Source organism: Drosophila melanogaster, chromosome 3L (genome assembly GCF_000001215.4).
Source record: "Drosophila melanogaster chromosome 3L".
NCBI lineage: Eukaryota > Metazoa > Arthropoda > Insecta > Diptera > Drosophilidae > Drosophila > Drosophila melanogaster.
The window spans coordinates 6,689,253-6,713,355 of record NT_037436.4 but is presented as its reverse complement, the minus strand read 5'-3'; the positions used below and the strand labels follow the sequence as shown (position 1 = coordinate 6,713,355).

The 24,103-nt window shown below is 40.5% G+C and overlaps 2 protein-coding genes across 6 annotated transcripts; one reads left to right on the top strand and one right to left on the bottom strand.

Annotated features, from left to right (window-relative positions):
- Positions 1–4,355: 4,355 nt before the first annotated feature.
- CG8519 (uncharacterized protein) lies at positions 4,356–8,496 on the bottom strand. 2 transcript variants are annotated; one of them, NM_001274550.1, is made up of 4 exons: positions 5,715–5,771; positions 5,602–5,661; positions 4,877–5,007; positions 4,356–4,816 (listed from the first exon to the last, which is right to left on the bottom strand). In NM_001274550.1, exons 3-4 carry the CDS (start codon positions 4,925–4,927, stop codon positions 4,412–4,414), a joined length of 456 nt encoding a protein of 151 aa, NP_001261479.1. In that variant the 5' UTR covers positions 4,928–5,007; positions 5,602–5,661; positions 5,715–5,771; the 3' UTR covers positions 4,356–4,411. The 2 variants fall into 2 exon arrangements, with proteins under 2 accessions (NP_001261479.1, NP_648054.2); NM_139797.4 differs by lacking the exons at positions 5,602–5,661; positions 5,715–5,771 and adding an exon at positions 7,786–8,496.
- A 1,338-nt stretch (positions 8,497–9,834) lies between these two features.
- SP1173 lies at positions 9,835–24,029 on the top strand. Of its 4 annotated transcripts, NM_168177.3 has the most exons (7): positions 9,835–10,036; positions 10,127–10,493; positions 20,766–20,984; positions 21,052–21,891; positions 21,967–22,124; positions 22,185–22,968; positions 23,029–24,029. In NM_168177.3, exons 3-7 carry the CDS (start codon positions 20,903–20,905, stop codon positions 23,388–23,390), a joined length of 2,226 nt encoding a protein of 741 aa, NP_729184.1. In that variant the 5' UTR covers positions 9,835–10,036; positions 10,127–10,493; positions 20,766–20,902; the 3' UTR covers positions 23,391–24,029. The 4 variants fall into 4 exon arrangements, with proteins under 4 accessions (NP_729184.1, NP_729185.1, NP_729183.1 ...); NM_168178.2 differs by having other exon boundaries at positions 9,835–10,493; NM_168176.2 differs by lacking the exon at positions 10,127–10,493 and having other exon boundaries at positions 23,029–23,657.
- Positions 24,030–24,103: the final 74 nt, after the last annotated feature.

Sequence of the window (24,103 nt, the reverse complement as noted above, 5' to 3'; positions counted from 1 at the left end):
AAAACGAACTAAAATTCTGGGAGGGGCTGTGGCACGCCCCCAGCAATTTACAATGATTTTTTTATTTTTTATTTGCACACCTTGACTTGCCAGAGATCCTGAAGTCATGATTAACAATTGGAAAGGGGCCTGCGATGGAAATATTTTATTCTATTCTCAACCTGTGCCAATTTATTTTAATTAGCAGGCTCCACTAATTAGTCTTAATTGCACGCGAACATGCTGTAATTAATTACTGCAGTGGAGCTTTCCTACCCAAACTATTTTTCATCTGCCAATTTTCGGTGATCAAGATGTTGATTTATATTTATCAAGTTTGTACTTTAATATTTTTTTTTTACCGATTATCAAAAGCGACAGCTGTTTTAGAAACATGACCTACCTCAGCATATTAATTGTGGTAAGGAAAAAAAATCCGATAAACACCTGAGCGGATTTATCATATGCCAATTATAATATGTGAACGAGTACGGGTTTATTGTGATATAATAATTGGCTGTGTGAATTGAAACTGAATGTGCTAATAGTCTCGAGTAGCAACAGCGATCGGATGTAGGCGATATGGAGTGGACTCGTGGGAACGCCCACGTTGTCGTCCAATTATAATGATATTAATATCAAATCAGAACGATAAGGGACAGATGTATCGAATCTAAAATGCCCTCGCAGGTGTGCCGATCATCAAAAGGGTTGTACTGGGCATAAAAGTCAGGGGATTTCCAATAACTGCATTGCTTAAGGTAGTAGTACCTATAATCTTTCGCAGGTGTGCTGAAAAGAATGTCAGCTTATCAGATTGAAGAAATGCAGTTGTTCTTATTTTGAGATAGAAGAATCGTTTGTATTAATTATTTGAACACCATGGACACATATGGGAATTGCTTGAATCTCTATGCTTCATTAGTCTCTCATTTCACACTTGGCTTAAGCTAATTTATAAAGCAAGTCTTGGGAATTCCCATAGGCTAATATCATCGAATTTATGTAAGACATATGGGCTAATTTATATTTTAAATGACATTGGGTAGGATAGTATAGGTGCTCAAATTAAAGGTTAATTTGTTAGCTTATAAGAACACAATTTGGTTATTGTTTCACAAAATAAGCTTGAGTTAAGATTTAATGCATTAACATTCCCATAAGATGGGCGTGTTCAACAATTAACTTTCAGTTTATTGTGTTAAGTAAATAAACTGGATTAGAACCTTTAAAAAAATAACATGTATTGCCAACAGAACGGCTGCTTCGGTATACCCATTTAGCACTTGGTATTTAATAGTTAATGACAATTGCTGATATATCTCCATTATGGCATTACATGATAATAAAAATATGAATTGTCGGCGAAGTTCAGCTGGAGCTAAGGCTGGGGCATTTATCAACTTTAGTTGGCCACAATCGGTTAATTGTCCGACTGATTTGGGTCAGGTTTAAAAGGCTGGCTCTGGCTAAATACTGAGCGTACATTCATACATTTGGTGTGGGCAAACATTTGCACTTGATTCGATTGCCAAGACGAAGTCCGGCGGACTACGTGCCGTTTGGTCAGTTGGAGCTGGTGGGACTGTTCAGTATATGTATGTATGCCCAGTGGCATAAGGTTCTTATGGTGCTATCGTTTTATGGTCTTCTGTCAAGGCCACTGAGCAAATGGGTTAGGGTTGCAGGAAACGCGAGGCTGGCACGGGTTTGTTGAACCGACAACGGCGAGATAATTGCCGGAAGCCCAATGCACTTTGCAATTAAACACTTTTCATTAATTGTTTAAGTTTTTGTTTTTACACTGCCCCAACTGGGCAAAAAGAAAATAAAAATTCAAAACAAGAATAAAGGCAGTGGCTTTGGCAGTAGCAATCGGCCGAGCTTCAAGCGAAACACGTCTCATTTACAGCCGCCGCCAACATTTCGAATTTGGCTAATTAAAACCGCATAAAAACCACGACGAAAAAACCCGAAAAATACAAAAGCCAAGGTTAGCTGGAGTTTGGCTTTGACAGTAGAAGTAGCCAAAGGAATTAACTAGAACATGTCTACGGCTCTTATTGCTATTACCAGTATTTTGGTATTTGATTTTGGTCTATGATATTTGGCTTTGGCCAACTTCGAATATCAAAGTCAATGACTTACAGCTGGCATGGCCAAATTCTGCATTTGGCTTTGGCATTCTGGCCGCCATTTCGTGCCAATTAATTGCAGTCGAAACGCGAGTCTTGAACTTTTCAGAGATACTAAATCTAGTCGCATACTTAGCTGCTACCTCGATTTTATACTATATATATATATATATACCTGCTGGAGGTGTGAATATCTGCAGCCAAACCGTTAGCCACTTCACTACCAACTGCACGGGGCTTTGGCCCGAGGCGCACCTGTTGGCCGGTTCTAATTTAAATGATCGAGCATTTATTATCGCAATAGCTCTCGGGCTAATTAGAGTATGAACAGGTTTCCATCCCGTCAATCTCGAGGGGATGTGGTGGCTCCAGGGGTTGGGCTGTGGATTGGGTCGTAGAACCCCTCATTTGCATATGGATGCTGGAACAGCTGGTCTTATGAATATTGAGGAACGTGAGAGATGAATCCATAAATTACTCATATATATATAGATAACATATTCGTAGTGTTACATAAATTTTCCCAAACTGGGAATTATTGTAATACAGAGAGGATCCCAACATACTGATATTCTATTTATAGGTTTTTAGGTGGTGATTCATCTAACTAATCCTTATAATTAAGACTGGTAAATCCTATCGAATGTTTTGTTGCATTCTTTTTGTAAATATTTTAAAGGCACTACTAAACTACATTCCACAATGTTCCTCTGGGCCATGCTAAGTCTCCCTCCCAAGTAGTGTCACGCGGTCCATAATTATAAACTATTACAGCACCAATTGGCTAGACAATTACATCCACGTTGGCCAGCTGCGCGATCACTAAATAGTTCAGACCACTCCGGAATACTGAATACGACACCTGGCCCAGATAAGTACTGCCGCCGGTAGCTAAGGGCTCAGATACCAAGACCACTTTCGATCATAAATTAAAATTAGAATTTTAAATGCAAAGCTAATTAAGCAAAACTGCAAACGGCAGAGATAATAAGTTGTAAAGGTAAGTGGAGAAAACCTGTGAGATTTCATGCCAGAAGCCGTCAATGTTGTTAAATAATTGCAAGAAAATCGTGCATAAAATTTCCCATTAGCAGTTGCCAAGCAGCAGCCACCCTGTCTGGCTTTTGAGCCAGGTGGAAGACGGGGCGTATGAGCGATAATGGGTGCACACTAGACATTGGCACGCGATTGAATCAATGGATCGACTTGGCTTGGGCCCAATTCTGCGCATCAGTGCTCCCATTGACGGGTCGGTCAATATTATGGTTTTAGCTGGTCAAACAAAGCCGGTAACAGTCCGATACGCAGAAAGAGAGCTGACGCAATGTCAACAATTGGACAAAGTGATCGGTTTGTCATCGCCAATCACCGTCCCATCTTCGAGAGCGTGAGCTGGAGCTGCATGTATAGAGTCTGGAGCCGAAAGTCTTAAGTGGGCTTACACGCTTCACTGGGCCACTTGTTGACTCTGGCTAATTTAAAGTCGTGCACACGCGCTCTCAAAGCGGAAGTTTACCTAGAGTTGGGGAAGAATCCAAAGGTTGGCAGTGGGTTAGGGAATTTACTTGTTAAACGATTGAATACTTAATTCCTTAATAGTGGGTTTGAAGTTGTTAAATTACAGCTAAAGGCACTTTATGCATATTTGGCAATAAAATGCTAACAGTTCTGTAAGGGTTTTCCTTTATTAATATTAAATGCAAATATTGAGAATGCCTAATCGATCGATAATGGGGATAACACATGTAATTAGACTTATTAACTTAGTGCTAATGATTAGGCCCCTTCGAACCTCCAATACAAAGAGGGTCTTCAGTTTCGCCTTTGAAGCATGAAAGCACTATATGTATATGAAGTAATCTCTCCCATCAAGGAACTAAACATCCTTTCGTTCTTACCCAAGTAATGAAAATTGCATCATAAAAAGAAATCATTGAAATCGAGGCCACTTTTGTATTTTACAATTATTTTACAACTTGATTTTACCACAAGTCTACTAGTGGCGCCACTCATTAAATTTAAAAGCTGTCTAAAAAGCTTTCGTGTCTCTGAAGCCTCTCGTAAGCTGAAAGTTGGGAAACCCATTTCCGTCTTAGAAAAAGAGTAAATAATATGTAATATCATTACAAACAATGTTATAAATATACATTTTAACTTCAGATACGCATGACATATTTTTCTGTAATTATTAAGGATTTTATATCGCAAAACAATGATGATAAGAGAAAAACTAGAATTGTTCCGTTTGATTTATAGAAAAATGTACATTTATTTACATAAAAATCCCATCACCGCTATCAGTCTTTTGGCAAATTGCTGTCGCTCTTCCCTCGGCTGTAGGGTCGTGCTCCACCGAGCATCCTTTCCAGCAGACTCTGCTTGGACTTGCGCTTGGAGGCCAGCACCTCTTTGCACAGCTCGTTGAAAACCTCGGCCACCTGGTCGACGTGGTCGGCGGCGGAGACCTCGCTGAACTTGCACTCAAAGTCCTTGGCCAGGATTTCGCCCTCGTCGCGGCTCACCTGGCGCAGGTGCACCATATCCACTTTGTTGGCACAAAGTTGGACGGGTGTATCGGACTGAAGATCGGATTTGGCACGGCGTATATAGTTGAAACTCTTGCGATCTGTTATCGAGTAGACCAGCAATAGGCCATCGGCCCACTGAACGAGCTCAGCTGCATTGGGGTATTCGTCTTCAGCCTGGAATAATGCGATATTAATCTATAATCTATATAATTTTATTTGATTCTCATAACCCACCTTGGGACATGTGTCTAGTATTTCAAAGAGCACCGGTTCGCCATCCACCATAGCCTCGTGCTTGTAGCGATTCTCAGTCTGATGATCGTACTCCCCGATGTAACGCTTTGTCAAGAAACGCACAATTAGGGCTGCAATCAAATTAAATAACCAAAACCATTTACGTAACATGAATTTAATTTATTGTCGTCTGCGCTATCAGCGGGATCAGGTGTAAACCAGGGTAACGCCCTCTAAAACCCAACAACCCTCAATTCGAAAATGGGTCAGGATTTAAGCGAGCGTGAAGTATGAGTAGTTTCTATAGTTCTGCCAAAATGAATTGCAGGGACCAATGCAGAAGTAACTGCCTCCGGGGCAGGTGAATATTGTGAAAAGTGTGTCTTGTGGGGTTAATAAACCCGATTCGGCTGCCCGGCAACAAAACGCTGAGCCCTAAAGTTGCGTGACTCGGGCCAACAAACGTCGTCCTTCGTAGGCCTCGTGTCCTGCCGAGGGGGTGAAGTTCGTCCTGGCCTGGTCCCTGGTCATTTCCTATGCAAGTCCTTTGAACTCACGACTAAGCAAAGTGAGACAACAACAATAGTAACACTGGGAACTGAAACCTCAGGCGCCACTTCAAGCGAGGATGACAACGTCTAGTCTACACTGAAGCCTCAAGTTGCGAAAATTTGAACTTTATAAGATACATTTCCCTAGGTAAATTTTGCCATTTTATTTCTTACCTTCCAGCAAATTAATTTTTGTGGTTTATGCGGCTATGAATTTTGATATTTGACAATGGACTAAATAAAATGTATTAATTTATATTTTTAATATAATTGTAGTGAATACCAACTGTATTTAAGGCTTTTTGAGCTCGCGTGTGTGCGTTTTTTGTGTGGCTAGTGGTTGCCTTGGTTGCCTCGCCACTTTTTAATGACATTTTCATCATTTATTTTCCCAACACCGCATACATACGACCAGTGCTTTTCCCTCAAAATTTATGTTATCCGAATTTTCTTTTATACTTTCCGCGAGGTCAACGTTTAAATTCTTCGACGCGCGACGCCGGAATGGCAATGGGGATGGCGCTTCTCCGCCCGCTGGGCACTGATCTCGTCTAGGCCCATATGTCTATATGGCTATATGTCTATATGGCCAAGTGCGTGTGTGCACGGTGAATTTTTCCGGCGAGCGGTGGGCGGTGGGCGTGGAGGTGTATGTGGGCGATTTAATTGCTCCGCCGCATCCACAGACATAGACACACAGTTGAATTAAATATTTTCCCGGTCTCTGGTCGCTGATGGTGGCGGAGTGACAATAAAATATGTGGCAATAAATTTATTAAACATATATGCATTTGCCATTATAAGTTGCTTTTGGGATAGGAATTCTATTTGCTTTAGGGTGTTTTGTTTTTGTGCGCCAAAAGAGTGTATGAATTTTTAGCATTTAGCTAGATTTAAGTTTTAGGGTTTATCTTAAAATATTTTTCGAACAACCCTACTAGCATTGTAATTATTATTAATTTTGCTATGTGACTACTTCAATGAAATATTTTACATTCCACTGACTCTGTTACTTCATTCTCGCCATAAAAAGAGAAGGCGTTGCTTATTCTCTGTCACAAAAGCCACACCCAGTCGTATACTCCCGGCCATTCCATTTATTTTCCTTTTTTATTTTCATTCACATTATATTTATTAGTGGCACATATTTTCTAGTCATATTTCATCTGGCTCCACTGTCTACGATCTTCGGCCGGTCCCGGCAGTTTTTCTCTTCTATTTACACCCAAAATTAGTTGTGACCGGGACATATTGTGCGCAGGTGTAAGCCAAAGTTGACATCTCATGACTGGGACCTCAGACAATTTCAGGATGCCTACATTGCTTTTAAATTCACACTAAACTTAATTCGTTCAATGGTAAAATTTGGGGTTACTTTTCAAAAAGGAAAAGGTCAAGTAAAGCTGTAGCTTTATTTCTTAAAACTTTTGGGGTAGAAGGAAAGTATTTTCAGCTTACACTGATCAAGAAATAATATAAAACTGGGGTAATATGTGAAACTGGGAACATATATAACGCAGGGGTGAACTAAAGTTGACAGTGGCGGGAATAAATTTCCCGGCCAAAGCCATCATCATCATTAGTATCAGCCCATGGATGGGGGTTCCCAACAAAGTGTTACAAATTAAATATATTTCGGGGATGCCCGGCATACGTGATGGCTGACAGGGAACATCAATTTATGCTAAGTCGTTCGCATCGAAGAAATATGCAACGTCTCAGCTGACAATGATCTGTGATCTCGTGAGCAGCTAACTATATATAGGAGCTGAACCCTTGCACTCAAAGAAATATATTAAAAAAGTTATATAAAAGTTTTTGAACTACCAACAAATATTTTAAACGATGTGATATGGATAGTTAGTTTATTGCTTTAAGTTGTGTGTTTGTCTATTTAAGATTGATTAAATGTACTTCCACTAATATTTTTTTCAGTGCAGTATGCGATGTGCTCATGGTTCGTCGTAAATTAGAGCATGGCCTGGTCTTTTGGTCAGAGCCGCTTGTCAAATCAAACGGTGGAAAGCGATTAAGGCGGCAGGCAATGCCAAAGTGCCAGCAGCCGCCACACTCACACATAGACACGAAGAGGCACAGATACTCCCCGTTGCAAGAGTGTGTTGGTATGTGTATTGGGGGGATATCTGCAATCGTATATGTATGCTGCCACTTTATAAACAAAACAAACAAAAGTCTAAATATACACGAATCGGCGATTGCTCAACTAATTTGCTGTTGTTGCTCGGCATCCATGCTACAATGCTACCCAAGTATCTATTGGATACGTCTGCTATTGCTCGGATTGTTTTCGAGTTGTTATTGCGGAGGCACTTGGCATCGTGGTATTTCGAATCTTACCGCTTTTGCCAACACTGGGCGCTCCGATCACGGCGATTTTCAACTCCGTCAATGTGGACTTCTTGCACCGAATTCCACGCGTGGTCATCTTATCGCAATCCCTGAGTTCTCCAAGCTCCTTGATTTAGTTAGATCGATTTTTTTTTGTAACTTAAATTTTTGTTTTCACGGCAGGTGTATATCCGTTGGCGTGGGTTTTCTCCGTTTCAATTATCCGATTGTTATTGTTGTTTCATTTCAATGTCAAAACAAGCGCAAAAAATGCGTTTAAAATTACAGCCACACACCGAATTTCGCATCCGTGAGATACGTTCATTTGTTTTATTTTTTGTTTTGGGTGAAATTTGGAAAATTAATGAGTTTTCTGCTGCCGCTTGCTGCAGGTTATATTCGAAAGATTTTTTCGGATTTTTGTCTTATGCTATTGGTCATTATTATTGTGGATACTGATACAAAAATCGCGCACTGCACTTTCGACGCGCACCGAAAACTCATTTATTTATTTATTTAAACCATCAATTTTGCGTATATCTCAGTCCGCCACGATTCGATCTGATTTGGAGTATGTCTTTTTCACCTTTTCTTTTTCTCTCTGACTGATCTCTGCTTATTTTCTTTTTTTTTGTTTTTTTTTTTGGTTGGGATTGTATCTCTTGGATTTCAGCCCGCCCGCATCCGTGCGATTTGCGCGGCCAACTGATTTCTACTGAAAAGAAAGAGCGGCGGAATCTGTGCTACGCCGGAGTGTAAGTGTAGATCGGGGATCTTCCGATCGACCCGATGTCTATAGCTTTTCGCGAGTGTGCGAGCGAGCAACAACCAAAAATAGACAGTACGAGGAGCGGAGCGGAGCAATTCCAATCCCCCATCCCGATCCCCAATTCCCAGACACGCGCCCTGCAAAGGGTTAAAGTTAAAAGTTGCTCACTCGGCCAATAGGCTAATCGGTGGCATCGAAAATAGCCCCATCGATGTGCCACATCCGATCGCTATATCTGCGGCCATTTAGGATCGTTTCGAGGGAGCCAACCGCCATCATCATCATCGTTCTTGTGGGCCAAGACAAATGCAACTGCGAGTGGCTGACGGCAAATGTCGCCTTAAATTAAATTTAATTGACACTCTGGGGCTGAGCGAAGCAGCTGTGGGTTGACAACTGTTTCTGGATGTGTGGTTATCCTACTTCTATTATCGAAAAGCCCCTTAGATTGCAGCTGTTATGACGGGCAGTTAAAGTTTGTTTGGTTATTCAAAGTAATTGCACCTGGCGTAGGAATTAATTATTAAGCGTTTGGGGGAGGTTAGTTCAGACAAGTAAGGATTATGAATATACAGGTACATATTATATTTTTCAACTTCTACCAATGTATATTTCAATATTGAAGTAGAACATAAAATATTATTAATTTTAAATAAATACTGATTAAATAAGAAAGTACGCAGTTCTGAGCAAAACCCTAGTTCTCAACAAAGGTTCCTTTTGGGGAAAATATAAGTATCAAATAACTAGTCAGACAGTAAAAGTCAATTAAAATCTACCAAATGCAAACATAAACATAATATTATTATTTACTTAGCGTTTCCGCCTCATGTTGACAACGAATTAAGGACCTTTTAGTTATGCATATTAGGTCAATATTTTCTAGTTCATTAAGGAAATGGTCTGTAGCCATGTCCCATATGCATATCAGCCAGACTAAAACACCCTCAGCAACAATGCACGTGTGTCTATCCGCATTGTGCCGCCGAGGATTTCCCATTGCGGGGGTGTTTCCGTGCGAATGTGAGCAGCCCTAAGGGTTGAAAATTCCAGACGCCCGAAAAAAGCGGAAGGCATTTCGTTAGACGGGAAAATCTTGGCAAGAGCCAAATAGAAATCGTAACACAAATATAGGGGTAATCATTGGCGCCGACCGCTAAAAAGTATGCAACACTATTTTTTCAGCGACTCTTAAGCCACAGTCGCGTCCCAGCACATTGGGAAATTGGGAAGGGTAGCCGAAACAGCTGGCTGTGAATGCTTTCCGGTTTTTTGCCGCTGTTGCCCGTTTAGTTTTCTTTCGAACGGCGAGGCGTTTGGACGCGCACGCGGATTACCAGTTGGGAAAATATATCGAAACCGTGCCTCGAAACTCACCCACGCCGGGAGCTTCTTTGACTTCTGGCAGCTGCCGCCAAAATAAAAAAAATACATATCGAATAAAAACAAAGTAGTTTTTATTCGAGGCATCCGCGCGACGCGCACTTTTCGGTGTGTTTTCATTTATTAGCTACTTATACATAACATAATAGTGTGTTTCCTTCTGCTTCTTTGGCTTATTCGAAAAACTTATTTTCGTAGTCTCGACTCGTTTTTAGAAATCGCTGCGCGTTTAGCTTGGCAGTGTCGCCTGTTATTCTTGTGCCAGCCAGTGTTGAATTTGAAATATTTTCATTTAATTTGAAAATAAGAAGAAAGAAAGCGAAATAAAAATACAATCAAATACGATTTCGTATATTCCCTGACGACAAGTGCTCGTGGTGTTACTCTACTTGTGCGATTGACAGTGTGTGCTTTTGGTTAATGGAGAATACATAAATAGCAAATAATGTACCCATAACAAACAAGAAGCTACGAATTGGCCATTGACTGAATAATTAGCCTAAGCAATTGCCAGAAGAACGGAAACATTAATGAGCGATTTTCGGCTAACGTTTATGGCAGACAGGCAAATACGAATTATTATATATTCATATACTAACAAATAAAAGTGAATTTGCATGTAAATTATTTACTTAAATTGGAAAAGGGGATTTTGGACGGAAAACGTTACAGGAAGTTTTATACTTTTTTTAACATATTAAAATTTATAAATATTTTTTTATTTCGTTTTGAGATTTCACATTTTTTGTAGTAAAATGTACTTTTATACATTTTTTTAAGACCTTAAAGACTTTACTTATAAACCATGTTTTGGATAACATGTTTATAATTATCCCTAGGCATATCCTTCGTAAAACCTTCTTTAAAGCTTAGTCATCAATCATTTCGCACACAAAACACACTGACACACAATCAAACCCACTCACAAAATTGTGATGTCATCTGGCTTGGCGGCTTCTGCGGTCACCGTTGGCAGCCAAAAGACGAAATTAAAAGCGAAAATGATGTGACTTACTAACCACAAATGGAGGACGACTTCGTTGCCAGCAAGGACTTCGTTTGCCCTCGGTCACGTGTTGCATTTGCCTCGAAGGATTCTCGTGATTCCCGTTTGGTTTAGGGTCTGCGAATGAAATCATCAGCTCGCAGAAGAGAAAATCAATGAAATTGTAGGGACAAACTTTTATTCGTTCACGCACTGAAAAATGCAATTTTCGCGGCGACTCAGTGACGCGGAGACAGCCTGGCGACATCGCCATGGCATATACATATATATGGCACATATAAAAAGGACAATTGCTTAATGCACTATGCAAACCCCTACTCCATTGTCCTTTTGTTCGTTGCCCATAGTGTGCACTCGGGTAATTTAATCAGTCAGGCGCTCAATTGACGCCAGGACCCTAGGAATAGAATGGGATGGAGTTGTAACCTTGGTAACTACAATAAAAGCGCCCACAAAGGACTCTGCGTGTGACCACTTGCCGCCCCCTAATGACAGTGGATTGCGGGGTGGATGGGTGCGGGGCTCCTAGCAATTTGCCGTAATTTTTATTGACATTTTTATTTTCCACCCATGACGTCGGCATCGTTTCCACTTACAGTGTTGCATCTGTTGCGTTTGCTTTTTAGCGAGTCGCAATTGCACTTTTTTTCTTCAGCCCATTTATGAAGTTTCCAGTGGCAGACGGGCCCCTTTCGGGTTTTCCTTTTCAAGCGAATGACCTAATAGTTGCTAAATAGGTTTATGAGTTCAGCGACCAAAACAGTGGAAAGGTATTTCCCTGAATGGTCTTAAAAAAAAGCAATTACTTAATTTAGTCTCTAATTTAATTAACTCGTGTCGTTTGGTTAATAAATGTTATATCATTTATTCTATTTTGAGTACTACAAAAATACAGTACACAAATTTACGATTGCGCATTATGAAGGTCACATATCAAATTTCAAAATGATAAAAAACAAAATATGAGGGCAATGATTTTTTATGTATGACAATTTTCTCTACATCTTTGACCCAGATCCTTAGAAATATATCATGATCTATCAATAAATTGAGCAATTTATCATCACCCCAAGTAACCCTAAAGTAACAAAGTTATGCGTGTGGGATTTGTTAAAAAATACCGATGGGGTGGAACAAATGCCGGTAGGCAAAACGCAAATAATAACAACCACCCCTTGCAATAAAAGAAGGAAATAAGCATTAAAACACGCCAGGCGTTGCCGTCAATCAAGCCAAAAATGAAATCTACGCCAAAAAGGGGGTCAAGAAGCGTCGTTAGAAGAGGCAGGAAACCACCCCGAAAAGGTAGAAAGTGCCGGGAACCACCCTTAGAATAGGTTAGACAACCACCCTAAGAAATCGTAGAAACTTCAAGATATCTCCACCTTGCTAAAATTTTTTTGTTTTGACTCTCTTTTGCGTGTGTGAGCTACTGCTGTTTTCGATATGTACAAAAGAAATAACGAAAAAATACACCCGCATCGCTTTTGGCTTGAACTTGAATTTCGCAGAAAGAAACGCGTCGATCTTTGCAGACAAAAAAAAACTCGACAAACAACTTCGGGGCTTAAAACCGGCAGACAAGACATTCTAATGGCAAACAATGGGGCTATAAACCAATACTATAAAAGAATAAAGGCATATAAACTAAATATGTATATGTATATATATATAGGCGGTACCTACATTTATTGGTATGGGTTTAATTTGAAACACAAAACCCAAAACAAGCTTTAGATATAAGGCATTCGAGTGTGTCCGCCGCATATGACATCATTTTGCCGTCATCAGCGATAACCTCATCATGATCTTTTTCAAAGATCTCTCTGCTGGTCAGTCGGTTAATTTGCTCTCGTATCGAAATTATGTTAGCTAAACTCATTCTGTGCTGATTTTTCCAGAATTTGAAATTACACATGTGTGTATATGTTGTGGGATATACTGTCGACATTTTGAGTTCGTCCATTCGCACATCTGGTGCGGATACTTTCAGTGGGTTATGTTTTTCTATATAAAAGACATGAGCGCAAATAAACGATCCCATGGCGACCAAAATAATCTCGAAAGCATAAATAAAAAATAATGAAAATAAAAGAGGGGAAGAAAAGGAAGTAAACATTTAAATTTCGATTGTGTTTGCTTTGGATCATTAATTGTTTGTTTGGGAGAAGTTGGTTTATTTACTGGGCCTTATGTCACAGAACTGGAGCAAATAAATATTTAAAATTTCTTTACTGGCCTTGAAAGTGCATATATATAGTTCATATAGGCTATATTTGTAGAACTTTTCTTGATTGTTCGTCCATCTAGCTTTCACTGTATTTATGGTAGTTTTTCTTGTAAATCTATATAGTGCCCAAACATTTTTCTTTATGTGTGTCACAGCTTTTGCAAGTTGCGGATGACTCAGAGGCGTCGACGCCTCCTTCAGGCTGTCTCAAAGATATATACCTAAAGATATATATATATATATGTATATATATATTTACACATTCGCAGAGAGCAAGATACTTTCGGGCTATTTCGGCAACTGTCATGGACCCCCAAGCATTTACAGTAGCTGCTGCTCGCTTCTGTTTGTTTTCATTTATGACGCACCACTATTTTGGCGGACCAACGAAACTAGGGCAAACTTTTGTTGGTTCTGTTTTGATTTTTGGCGACCAGGACAGAGAGTTTGGCCCCAGCAAACATTACTCTACTAAGTAAGGCAGTTAAATTGCCAGCGAATTTCAATGTCAGACGGCGCCATTGTCAAGCAACTCGAAAACTGCCCACGCTACATAAAAAGGGATTTGCTAAGTCTTTTGTATTTTTTTATTTTGGTGTTCAGCTGTCGAGGGAGAGACAAAGGAAATGTTGTGAACCAATCGAGAACATGTTCAAGTTAATGCTGCATTCGAGGAAATGTTTTCCTGTTTACGACTATCAGAGTATCCAAGTATCTGCCGCTTGAATGACAGGCCAACGTCAAAGCCAACTTGTAGCTACAAATGTATCTATGTATCTCCTTTTGTGGACCTCGTGCTGGCGCTCTTGGGGGCCGGTTTCCAGAATTGCATTTGCTGCCATTGAATTGGAAATCAAGTTTTGAGGAAATGTCTACAATGCGTGACTTGGTTGGACAAAGATCCTCGACACGACTCCGGGTCGCGTCAGCGCCACTGGGCACCCCTGACTTTGGTTCCCAGCTCCAAAAATGGTCAACTCGCAGGTTAACATACGTTTTTGGAGGCCCCACATTGCGTCTGCGCAACTGATGTCTCAATTGTCGGCGCCGTCACTTTAATTCTCTTTTCGAATAACGGCAATTGGCACACTAAATAATTAATTGATAGCCAAATTGAAGCTACTGCAATTACAATTCAATTAAGCTCAAATTCCATGTCGCAATCGAAAAAAAAAACTTGCAAAACTATTTCAAAAAGGTTCGAAAGTGGGAAACGCGGGGCAGGCAGAAATATTTTCACGCTGCACTGGCGCGTTCCAAATGCATAGGAAAATACAAGGTTAAATGCAAATATCTCATACATTGAGTCAGCAATCTATGGGGCATGATATCATAATTTGCCTAACGGTGGAAAATTGATTTAGAAAACTGAATCTGAGGCCCCTAAGTAAACTTATCAAAACTTTTGGGTATGATCTCATTTTTTATGGTGTCAATCGGTTTTGTTAAGTGAAAAATTGATTTTAAAATTAGTAAATGTTTAATCAGGCATACAATAATTTGTCACTCGGTTTTTTTTTGCGGTCGGTCCACTGTAGAAAAATAAAATATTTTTCTTTTGTTATAGCTTGGAAAGCACTAGGCTCGCACGTTCTTTTTGATAAGTAAATTAATACAGTATAACCTCCGATGGTGTCCCCTCTCCCTTCCTCATTCACCGAGTGCTAAAAAGTTTTTTAAATATAGATCGCACCGAAAAATATTGCGTCAAAACGAGCAGATGATGTCACCGAGGCATTGCTCCAAATATCTCTAGAGAAACGTAGACGCGAGATCATTTTATTTCGTTGTCTCTGGGGTCACGACACCTACAAATTGAAGCTGACAAAAGTTTTTTGACAGTTTAATGGGTCTTGCTTCAGCGCAACTTGGAGCAGAATTAAATGAGCAATTCTTTTTTTTTGCAATCCATCCAAACACCCACCTCTGCTGACCAGTTTGGCCGACAGCTGACTGGGAAATCAGTCAAGAAACAAGTGATGTAAACAAAAATGCATGAGGAGGCAACAAGTTGCAAGCTGCTGCCGGCCGGCCCATTTGCATTCAAGTGCTGGCTGGCCCCCAGCGATCACCACAAAATCTAAACAAGAAATTGATTTTCCAATTGGTTTACCTGAAAAAGTACATATGCCTTGGATTCCCCACATTGTGTGGTCCAAAAAAAGAACAATAAAAATGTCTGGAAGAGGGAGACTTTGATGTTTGTATTTATATCTTGCGTATAATAACTACAAATTTCAAATTTTCGAAAAACAATACAAGATATTTGATATCGATGAAATTTTTATCAGAATTAAGTTTTGTTTCGGCAATCTCGTGTGATTGCATATTTTTGCCATAAAATTGAGGTTTGTGGTCCATATTGAAACTAGATGCTAAATACAAATATAAACAACAATAAATTCATGCTAGGCTGAAATATTTATGAAATTCGTTTTTTTTTTCTTAGGCCGCCGAGCAAAGAAAGATTTTCTATTTTTGTGTCTCGCACTAATTGAGAGAATTTTCGCCATAAACTATGTGGAAATTATTTCTCCACTGGATTTGTTCATCTGCATAGCTTAACCTCCGCTCCCTCGCCAGAATTTTGGAACTTGTCTAGTTTTTCCCCCGTTGGCCCCGGGGAAATGTGACTTGCGTGTGGCTGCTCTATAAATTGCTCAATCATGGGCTCCACTGGCTTTACATTTGCGCATAAATTCTTGTTTGGCCTCTAGGAAATTTTACGAATTTTCCGGAAAACATGAAGATCTTGGAGGGTCGGGTCACTATGCCCACCCATTCTTTCCCCCCCAATGCACTTGCCTGTGTTTTGACCCAATTTCCGTAGCTTAATTAATTAGACGACGGCGAGCACGAGCCAGCATATACACCATGTATATATATGAGGTGCACCAAGGGAAAGGGATCGGGATTGGGATTGTATAGTTTAGATTGCGTGTAACACCCTGTTGGGGGCGTGACCGAATAGCCGAATGGCTCCTCAGGGAAGCCTTGTTATTCTGTTAATGGAAATGCGTTTTTAAGTGCATTTCAGGCGGTTGAGAGATGCTAAGTAGATTGTAATTTTCTCAAAGACAAGTGGGCGGAATGACTATAAATAGGTTTGATGTATCTATGCATTGAAATGCACCTTAACACTGGACTGCAAGCGCTATTTAATAGTTTAGTCTTACAAATAACATTTATTACTTTGAATAGATTTCAAGAATAACTTTCCATATTAATTATATCTTTGGTAGCGTCGTGTAAAAGTTAAAGTCCATGTGAGCTGGCAGCATTCCAGGCAAGTTGTTAACACACGATTGTGAGTCAGGAAAATGTCTTTACGACATTTCCATAATCATAAAGCACGGCTCAATGGGAATGGCAATGCCAATGCAAATCTCGCATTCACAAAGACCTCACACGAAAACAATGAATTATTGCACAATATCATTAGGCGAAAGCCCTAACGGAAGTGTGCCTTATAAACTATGACCAAGGTTTGTCCCGCAGGCGTGTGTGGTGTGATGTATAGCTTCACCTCAGAAACTTCCCCTCCGATGCATTCATCAATAAGTCACACTGTACTCCATACTCTATAAATTGCCCAATTGATTAGATGTACGTTCATTCAACTATGGATTTTCGAATGTGTGGGTCTACGAGTGTAGGTCGTTCCGATGCAATAGTAATTCTGAAAATAAACCAGAACCTCGCTACGTGACTGCAATGTAAACAAATGGAAGAGACCCAATTAAATGCACAATAAAACGAGGAAATCGAAGAAAAATGCCAAATCAAAATAGCGTTGAAAATCGATAAATATGTGTGAGTGGCGACTTAAACTGGCTACCGAAACTGATTTGCGTATTGGGAAATTTATGCTGGCTAAATGTCAAAAGGCAAGTGTGTGTGGAAATGCGCAAGTCTACCATTCGATATGATACACAAATGTAACGAACGCTCGATTGAAACTGAAATGAAAACTTGGGAAACGTTAATGTAGCGTTTACTGGCGATTCGAAGTGCATTGACTGGCCCAATAATCTGGCATAGTGCCAGGGAAAGGCTATGAAAGATGGCCAATAAATTTTACTTACTTTCATTTGGAGCTTTTCGAGCGTCTAGACCTTCAATGACGCTGCACTTGCCGTGGCAATCGTTGTCAACCCACACGTTAGCTATCGCCGCCCATGTTCGGAGCCAAATTGTTGACACAGTTCGAATGGTCGCACAATTTATGCATTTTAAATGTTAATTAAAGCCGGCAAAGTCCCCCCATGCATCCATTCATAAATTTAACTAAATGCAAGCGGCCTTTGTTGCGGCTTTTCTAGTTTTTCCATTTTCTGTAGTCGTGTTACGCATAATTAAGCGGGCGGCGCGCTGTCTGAACACAGGCGTATAAAATCAAAAAAAAAAGAAAGAAAAAAAATGACAAAATCTATATAAAAACCAATTGACCCACAATGTCTGCTGAGATATGCAATGGATAGGCGCAACTTTGTGGCCAAATATTGCGCTCAAGAAAAAATATTAGACAGCGTCAAAAACTTAAGTTTCCAGCTGTCCGTTGAGGTGTTAAAAATCGTTGGGCAAACAATGCGAAAAATACAAACAAATAAACAAATGCAAACCAACCAATTTGCATAAGGCATGTGCAAATATATTACCTCATTGTCTTTTGATTTTCGGTCGCTGGCTTTGGCCTTATCACTAATTGACATTTACGAAGTGATTTACTTGACAACTGATAAAACAGCAGCGACATTATTAGAGGGTCATGCTGATTGTTGTACCTTGTAATTAAATTTCTATTTTCGGAGGCCTACAAACGCGCACATTCGTACATAATTACCGAACCCACTGGCGACGCCATCAAGTTGTCCCAACAAAAAGTAACAAAAAATCAACATGCACGCAGAGTTCTCACAGTTGGTTTTCATTTGGCAGCTGAAAACAAAAAAAAAAAAGGCAGAGGCGCCACCCAAGCGGAAAAGTTGCAAGCGGGCGTGTGGCGAAAACCGAAAAGAAAACTCGGATAATTTGCTCAGGCGATTGGGTAACCAGATATGGGATGTACCAGTCTAGGGAGTTTTAAAAACATTTTAAAATATTATCCTCTTAAGCGTGAAGAGCTTTAGCTTTAAACAATTTTTAGTTCAAAACTTTAAAAGATGATCTGATAAAGATGATATTTTCACTATTTTTATATGATATTAAAAAAATGCAAAAATTTCGGAAACGTGATATGAAATTATCACTCCGTGAAAATGTGTGGGCGTCAAGGGCAGTACAGTCCGGTAGATACTAAAATGGATTTATGAAAGCTTACGTATGATTTATTTATTACATATGACATAAAAGTCACAATGTGTAGAAATGGTATACAGATGTTTGTGGCCTGTACAGAAGGTAATACATATAGGCACCGTGCTATATACTGTCCGGTTAATTGTCGAATGACCATGTATATGAGCCCAACGAATCGGTTCCTTGGACTGGCACCTCTTTCTCCGATCTCGAACTATCCAAACACGCAATTGGAAACGGCCAGCCATTTTGTTTTTGGTTTCTGCTCACTTTTTGTCCAATTTCTGGGCTAGCGCCGGGCAAAGTTTACCAAAGGTCATAAATAAGCGCACTATGTCATACGTAGTGCCCATGTGGGGCAATCACTGGTAGTCCAGGTTGTGGAGCCCCGATTCGTATGGTTTTGTTTGGGGGGTTTTCGGTTTTCTTCTCTCTGCTTTCAATTTTGGGTGTGTGCGTGTGGGGCGTTTTGTCATTAAGTTGAAACTGAAGCTTCGTTTTTTTTTTATTTTGATTTTTGCTGCTGGTCGTTGGCTCACTAATTTGAATTTCGGTCTCAAACCCAACGACAGTTTTTATTGCTGCTCTCGTATTGTTTCTGTTACTATTTGGCTTACGTCATGCATTGCTAGTTTGTCGGCTTTTGTTTAGCGAGTTGACCTTTTTTCGTACCTCCGGTATAATTCATTGCTGATGCTGAGATAATCTGGTAATGCTCACTATATTATTTGGTGTAAAACCGATTTGTTGCAGTCATAAAAACTGATAACGCACTGATTGGAGTTCATCTATTTTTAAAAGATTACAGAGTGTTTCTATATGAGTCATTGTTTGTCTAAACATTGTGTTTACTTATCAATTTGTTTGCATTCGGCTTGACCTTTGGCAAGGCTATCGTTTATTTTACATTATTAATTGACCCAGCGGCGCTGAGGTATTAAAAGTCTAAAAGTTTATAAACTGTATGTAAATCAGACCTTGGAGTCTATGTGATTTGTTCAATTAGCTGGTGGTTTTTGTGAGATTTTGCAGATGGTAGATTGATATGCCCATATGCTCGACCTTCTTCCGTTTGGGTTGGGTAATTGTAGATTTGTATCTTTTGGGGGGCGTAGATCTCACGCAGAGTCAGTCAAATGCTTCGCTTATTTTGCTTGGGGTGATGTAATTTGCCTAGACGACAAGCCAAACAACCGGTTTTGCCACAAACTACTTAAATCTTGTTTCTTGCCATCCAAGTTCTCGCTCTGGGAGCTGCGCAATGGGAAATTATGACGATAACCGTCTGGCACTTTCCTTTTCCTTTTCTTCCACAGTCCCATTGTCAATGTTGAGGAACAGAGCTCACTTTAAGTATCATCTTGCAAATTGCAATTCAGACGGCGAAAGAGTGGGCTTCTTGCTCGACACATGCGTTTTAAGGTTTTATCAAGCAATTTACTTGTCAAGGGGGTTTAACGCACTGTCTAGTGGATAAATGCATTAAGCATACAGAACGGGTCAATAAAATGGCAAAAAATGATCTTAAAATGTAATAAAAAACAACATCTTTTTAAAAATTCCTACTTCCCCTTTGTTTTTTTAGCTTAATAGCATCTAAATTAAAAATGTAATATCCAAGATATACCAAAAGTTCTATTTTATTGACTGCATCTGTTTCCACGTATCATAATCTCAAGCAAACAGTTTGCTGATGATTAAAGCTATGTGCCAATGAATGACAGTTAATTTAAATTTATGTCTAGGGCAGGCACAATATATATTTCATTACCGTTTTGCTGTTGTCGATGTGTTCAATTACCCCGTTATTTTAGTTATGTTGCTGCTGTGCAACAGTGCGTATGTGCGTTATGAATGTTATGAATGTGGCCTATTGCCTGTCCCGCCGACTGTCCCGCTGTCTGTCCCGCTTTGTGTCTTGTTTATTTTTGACACCCAATTGTGACACGTATATATTTATATTTATATTTGTAATAGGGAGCTTTTCGAACATGTTGTGCTTGCCCACCGATTACCATCGATGGATGGCATTAAATTGCTTGATTGTTTTTTGATATGCCCACAATTGGGCAGAGCATCATCATGTGTTATATTCGACCGGGTGCATTAATAGTTTTCCAGCCTCCGATATCTTATTCTTTTTGTGGTTACAGCTGTTGTTGTTTACACATCGGTTTGTGCGTGTGTGTGACTTTTGTGGTTTTGGTGGCTCTATAAATTTCAATGTCTTTATATATTTTGTTGTCTTCTCTTTTTGTCTCGGTAAATGTAACTTGGTTTCTTTTTTCTATGCTTTTTTTCAGAACCCATAGAGCCTAACATGAGCAACTGAGTACCAACGAAACTAAGAGAAAATCGACGAGGAAGAACGAAATCCCCGAAAGGTGGCTTTATTACTGAGATTTTATATAGATAGTTTGTAGTAACCGAAATCGAGAAAATGGGTTTCATTGCGGAGCGAAAGCCGCGTGTCAACAAGACGTTGATCTCGCTCAAGTTTGTTGTGTTCTTCGTAATAACCGGTGAGTACTGCAGCACTTTTAAAATTTTAGAATTTAATTACTAACAAATATTTATTTTATCCTACAGGTCTTACAGCTTTGCATGTTTTGCATGCCACCAAGCCACTGTTGCTGGGTCTAAACTTCTCGGAATACCGGACCATTACTATTTTGGCGCCATTCGTCTCCATTTTGGGTCCTTTGATCGCTGGTCCCTGGGCAGATCGATTGGCAGCCAAGAACCCCAATACTTTTGGAAAGACTCTGCGAGTGCTAACTGCCGTCTTCTTGCTGATCTCGGCCTTCATATATGCCTTTCTGTTTGCCGTGCCGGAAGTTACCCGAAGGGGAGAGATACGTGAGCCGTTGGTCAGCTTTGGCTGCGATGAAACTGGAGGATTCTTGTTCCAGGAGCGCTGTGGCTCGAACGCCACTTGCAGTCGGTGGGATCAGAAGGAGGGCAAAATCAACCTGACGCGTTGCACCTACAGTTGCCAGAATCCCAAGCTCTATGAGCCCCTCTATGTGGCTTGGTTGGCTGAGGTACCCACGGTGGCTCCTTCAACCGAGCAGAGTTCGGAGTTTGATTACGAAGATGAGGGCAGTACTGCGGTAACCGAAAGTTTGCGCACCAGGAGGGACGTGGAGAGCTCGGATCCGGCAGATAGTGCTGGTGTGGAGGCCATTAGTGGTGAGGTTCCTCTTCACCGGTCCATCAGGCAGGTCAAAAAACCCCCCACCAAGGTGTACGTCCAGCCTCCTCATGTCTGTCTAACCGAAAGAAACCAGAACGGCGAGGATGTGGTGAAGCACTGCCACGCCTACACTGAGGACACCACTAGTGTGGTGATGGATGCCCTCATGGGCTCAGCGATCAGTCAGGAGGAGCACTACGATGACTACGAAGGATGGTGCCAGTACCCACTTGGTTAGTAGATAATTTAAAAATATTTTTGTAATTGTTGTTTTTATTTTGTATATTTGTATTTGTATATTTTTACAGAGGGTTTCCAGTGCCACATTCCCGAGGAGCAGGTGAATTACATGAAGGACTTCAAGCACTACATGCAGAATGACAGCAACTGCAAGCCCATGATCGAATGCCAAGTGGTGAATCCCTACCATGAACAGAGTGTGCTTTCGGACAGCGAGTGTACCAATGTGAGTGTAACTTTTATTCAAATAGTATGCATATTTGATAATATTTTTATTTATCCTTAGACCACCGGTAGTGTCCAAGATACCCTCGTGGGCTATACGACTATTCGCCTGATTGGAGACATTTTCCCCATGGCTGCACTGACTCTTTTGAACACGGCAATCGTGATCGCAGTTCGTGAGACCTCCGAGGGAAGAGGAGAGGTGTGCCGCCAGTATGTTTGGGGCGCCATTGGCTATGTAGTGCTCTTCTCGCCGCTGGATCTGTTCTTCTTCCAGAACGAACCCAACCATGATGCTGCCCTTGTTGCTCTTATTATATTTATCGTAAGCTTTGTTTTGGGTGCTGTGGTGCTGCTGTGTGCCACACAAATGCCACTGAGCCCGCCGGAGTGGTGGTGGCACACAAAGACCGGAATGCTGGTGGTTCCTATGTCTGCCATCCGTCGCTATACTCCTGAGATTTTGGTGCTCACACTGGTGTCCATTCTTTTTGGCACCTTCTGGAGCAGCATTCATAGCTACCTTTGGTGGACTTTCACTGATGTCGATGCCGTCTGCTATTCTGGCTTGATCCTCATCCTGGTCCTTTTCTTCAATGTGGACAAGTTTATTGAGTACTGTGGGCACTCGAATATCTTCATCGGTGGCTTGGCCATCTTTGTCATTAGGTTTACGGCTTTGAGTGATGCCCAAACAAAGTGGTTAACTGTCATCATGGAGACCATCGAGCCGGCTGTAATTGGTCTGATTTGGATTACTATTATCCTATATATGCGTCATGCCATGCCAAGGAAATTGACTGCAACTGGACAGGCCATTGCTGTTTTGGCCTTCTTTGGATTAGGTAAGTGTTGGGCAAGATAATATGTAATATGTATATGTAATAATATTATGTATCATTCAGGCAAAGGCTTTGGTGCTCTGATTGGATTGGCTCGCGATGAGAGGGATCCGAAACTGGAGTTCTGGTCCTGCACCTACCAATGGCTGGCCATTGTGGCCTGCGTTGTGGCTTTGATCTATTTTGGAATCTATAATCTGATCCTGGCTCCACGGTGCACCGCCAAGCCACAGCACTCTGAGGAGTTGATTTCTGGATCCGCATCACAGAACTTTGGTAATACCGGAAACGGAAACGGTGCTGGCAACGGAACCGGAAACGGAAATGGCGCTGGAGCGTCACTAAATGGAAACGGAAACGGGAGCTACTCGCCTTTAAGGGTTTACCACAACGAGAGGGGGAAGAAGGGACAGTTTAGATACTAAGATAATGTGGGAAGTCCAGAGATTAATGGATGTTTTACTCTTTGCATGGATCACTAATGCTCCGCCTCTCTCAAATCGAGTGCGAATGATATTCTTAGTTTTTAAATGTGTACACCACGCCTCGTCCTCCTCCACCTACCGCCCCCCGCCCGCTTGAGGGCAACACTGCTAATAGTTTGTAATGCGTATTTTTGCTAAGTGTATACACCAGGAGGATGAAAAGCAAAGGAGTGGAGACGATTAAAACAAAAAAATGAACTTTTTTATAAATCGCATGTAGAACTTATTTTATTTGTTATTTAATGCCAACTAAGCGAGTTTATAATTTTAATTAAATCGCAACGCGGATGATGACAAAGGCAAAAAATATCACCCAACCAAATCATCAACTGCCCGTATTTAATTGCAAACAATAGCCATGGATAGAGCAAAAGCAATAACGACTTCCCCAAACAGCACGTCGTTCTCTTTACAACGTTACAAAAATGAAGGCATCAATTTTTAATGAAACATTTGCGTGATTTTACTAAGCATAATATATGATGCACTATGAGCATATAAATGTAACAATAAAACAGAAAATGTAATTATACAAAAATATAATTAATGGTAATTAAATGTTTCCAAATTAAGCATAATAACTGCCGAAGAGGTTTTTGTTATGGGTTTAAACGGGAAGTGGAAATGTCATGCGGAAAATATAATGAGGGTAA

What these genes read in the sequence shown, in the direction of transcription:
- CG8519 (NM_139797.4), bottom strand. Translation starts at nt 7,873, where the DNA reads ATGACCACGCGTGGAATTCGGTGCAAGAAGTCCACATTGACGGAGTTG. An exon ending in GCCCAGTGTTGGCAAAAGCG is followed by an intron (nt 5,008 to 7,785) that starts GTAAGATTCGAA and finishes ATTTGATTGCAG; the next exon opens with CCCTAATTGTGCGTTTCTTG. An exon ending in TACTAGACACATGTCCCAAG is followed by an intron (nt 4,817 to 4,876) that starts GTGGGTTATGAG and finishes GCATTATTCCAG; the next exon opens with GCTGAAGACGAATACCCCAA.
- SP1173 (NM_168177.3), top strand. Translation starts at nt 20,903, where the DNA reads ATGGGTTTCATTGCGGAGCGAAAGCCGCGTGTCAACAAGACGTTGATC. An exon ending in TGTGTTCTTCGTAATAACCG is followed by an intron (nt 20,985 to 21,051) that starts GTGAGTACTGCA and finishes TTTATCCTACAG; the next exon opens with GTCTTACAGCTTTGCATGTT. An exon ending in CGGACAGCGAGTGTACCAAT is followed by an intron (nt 22,125 to 22,184) that starts GTGAGTGTAACT and finishes ATTTATCCTTAG; the next exon opens with ACCACCGGTAGTGTCCAAGA.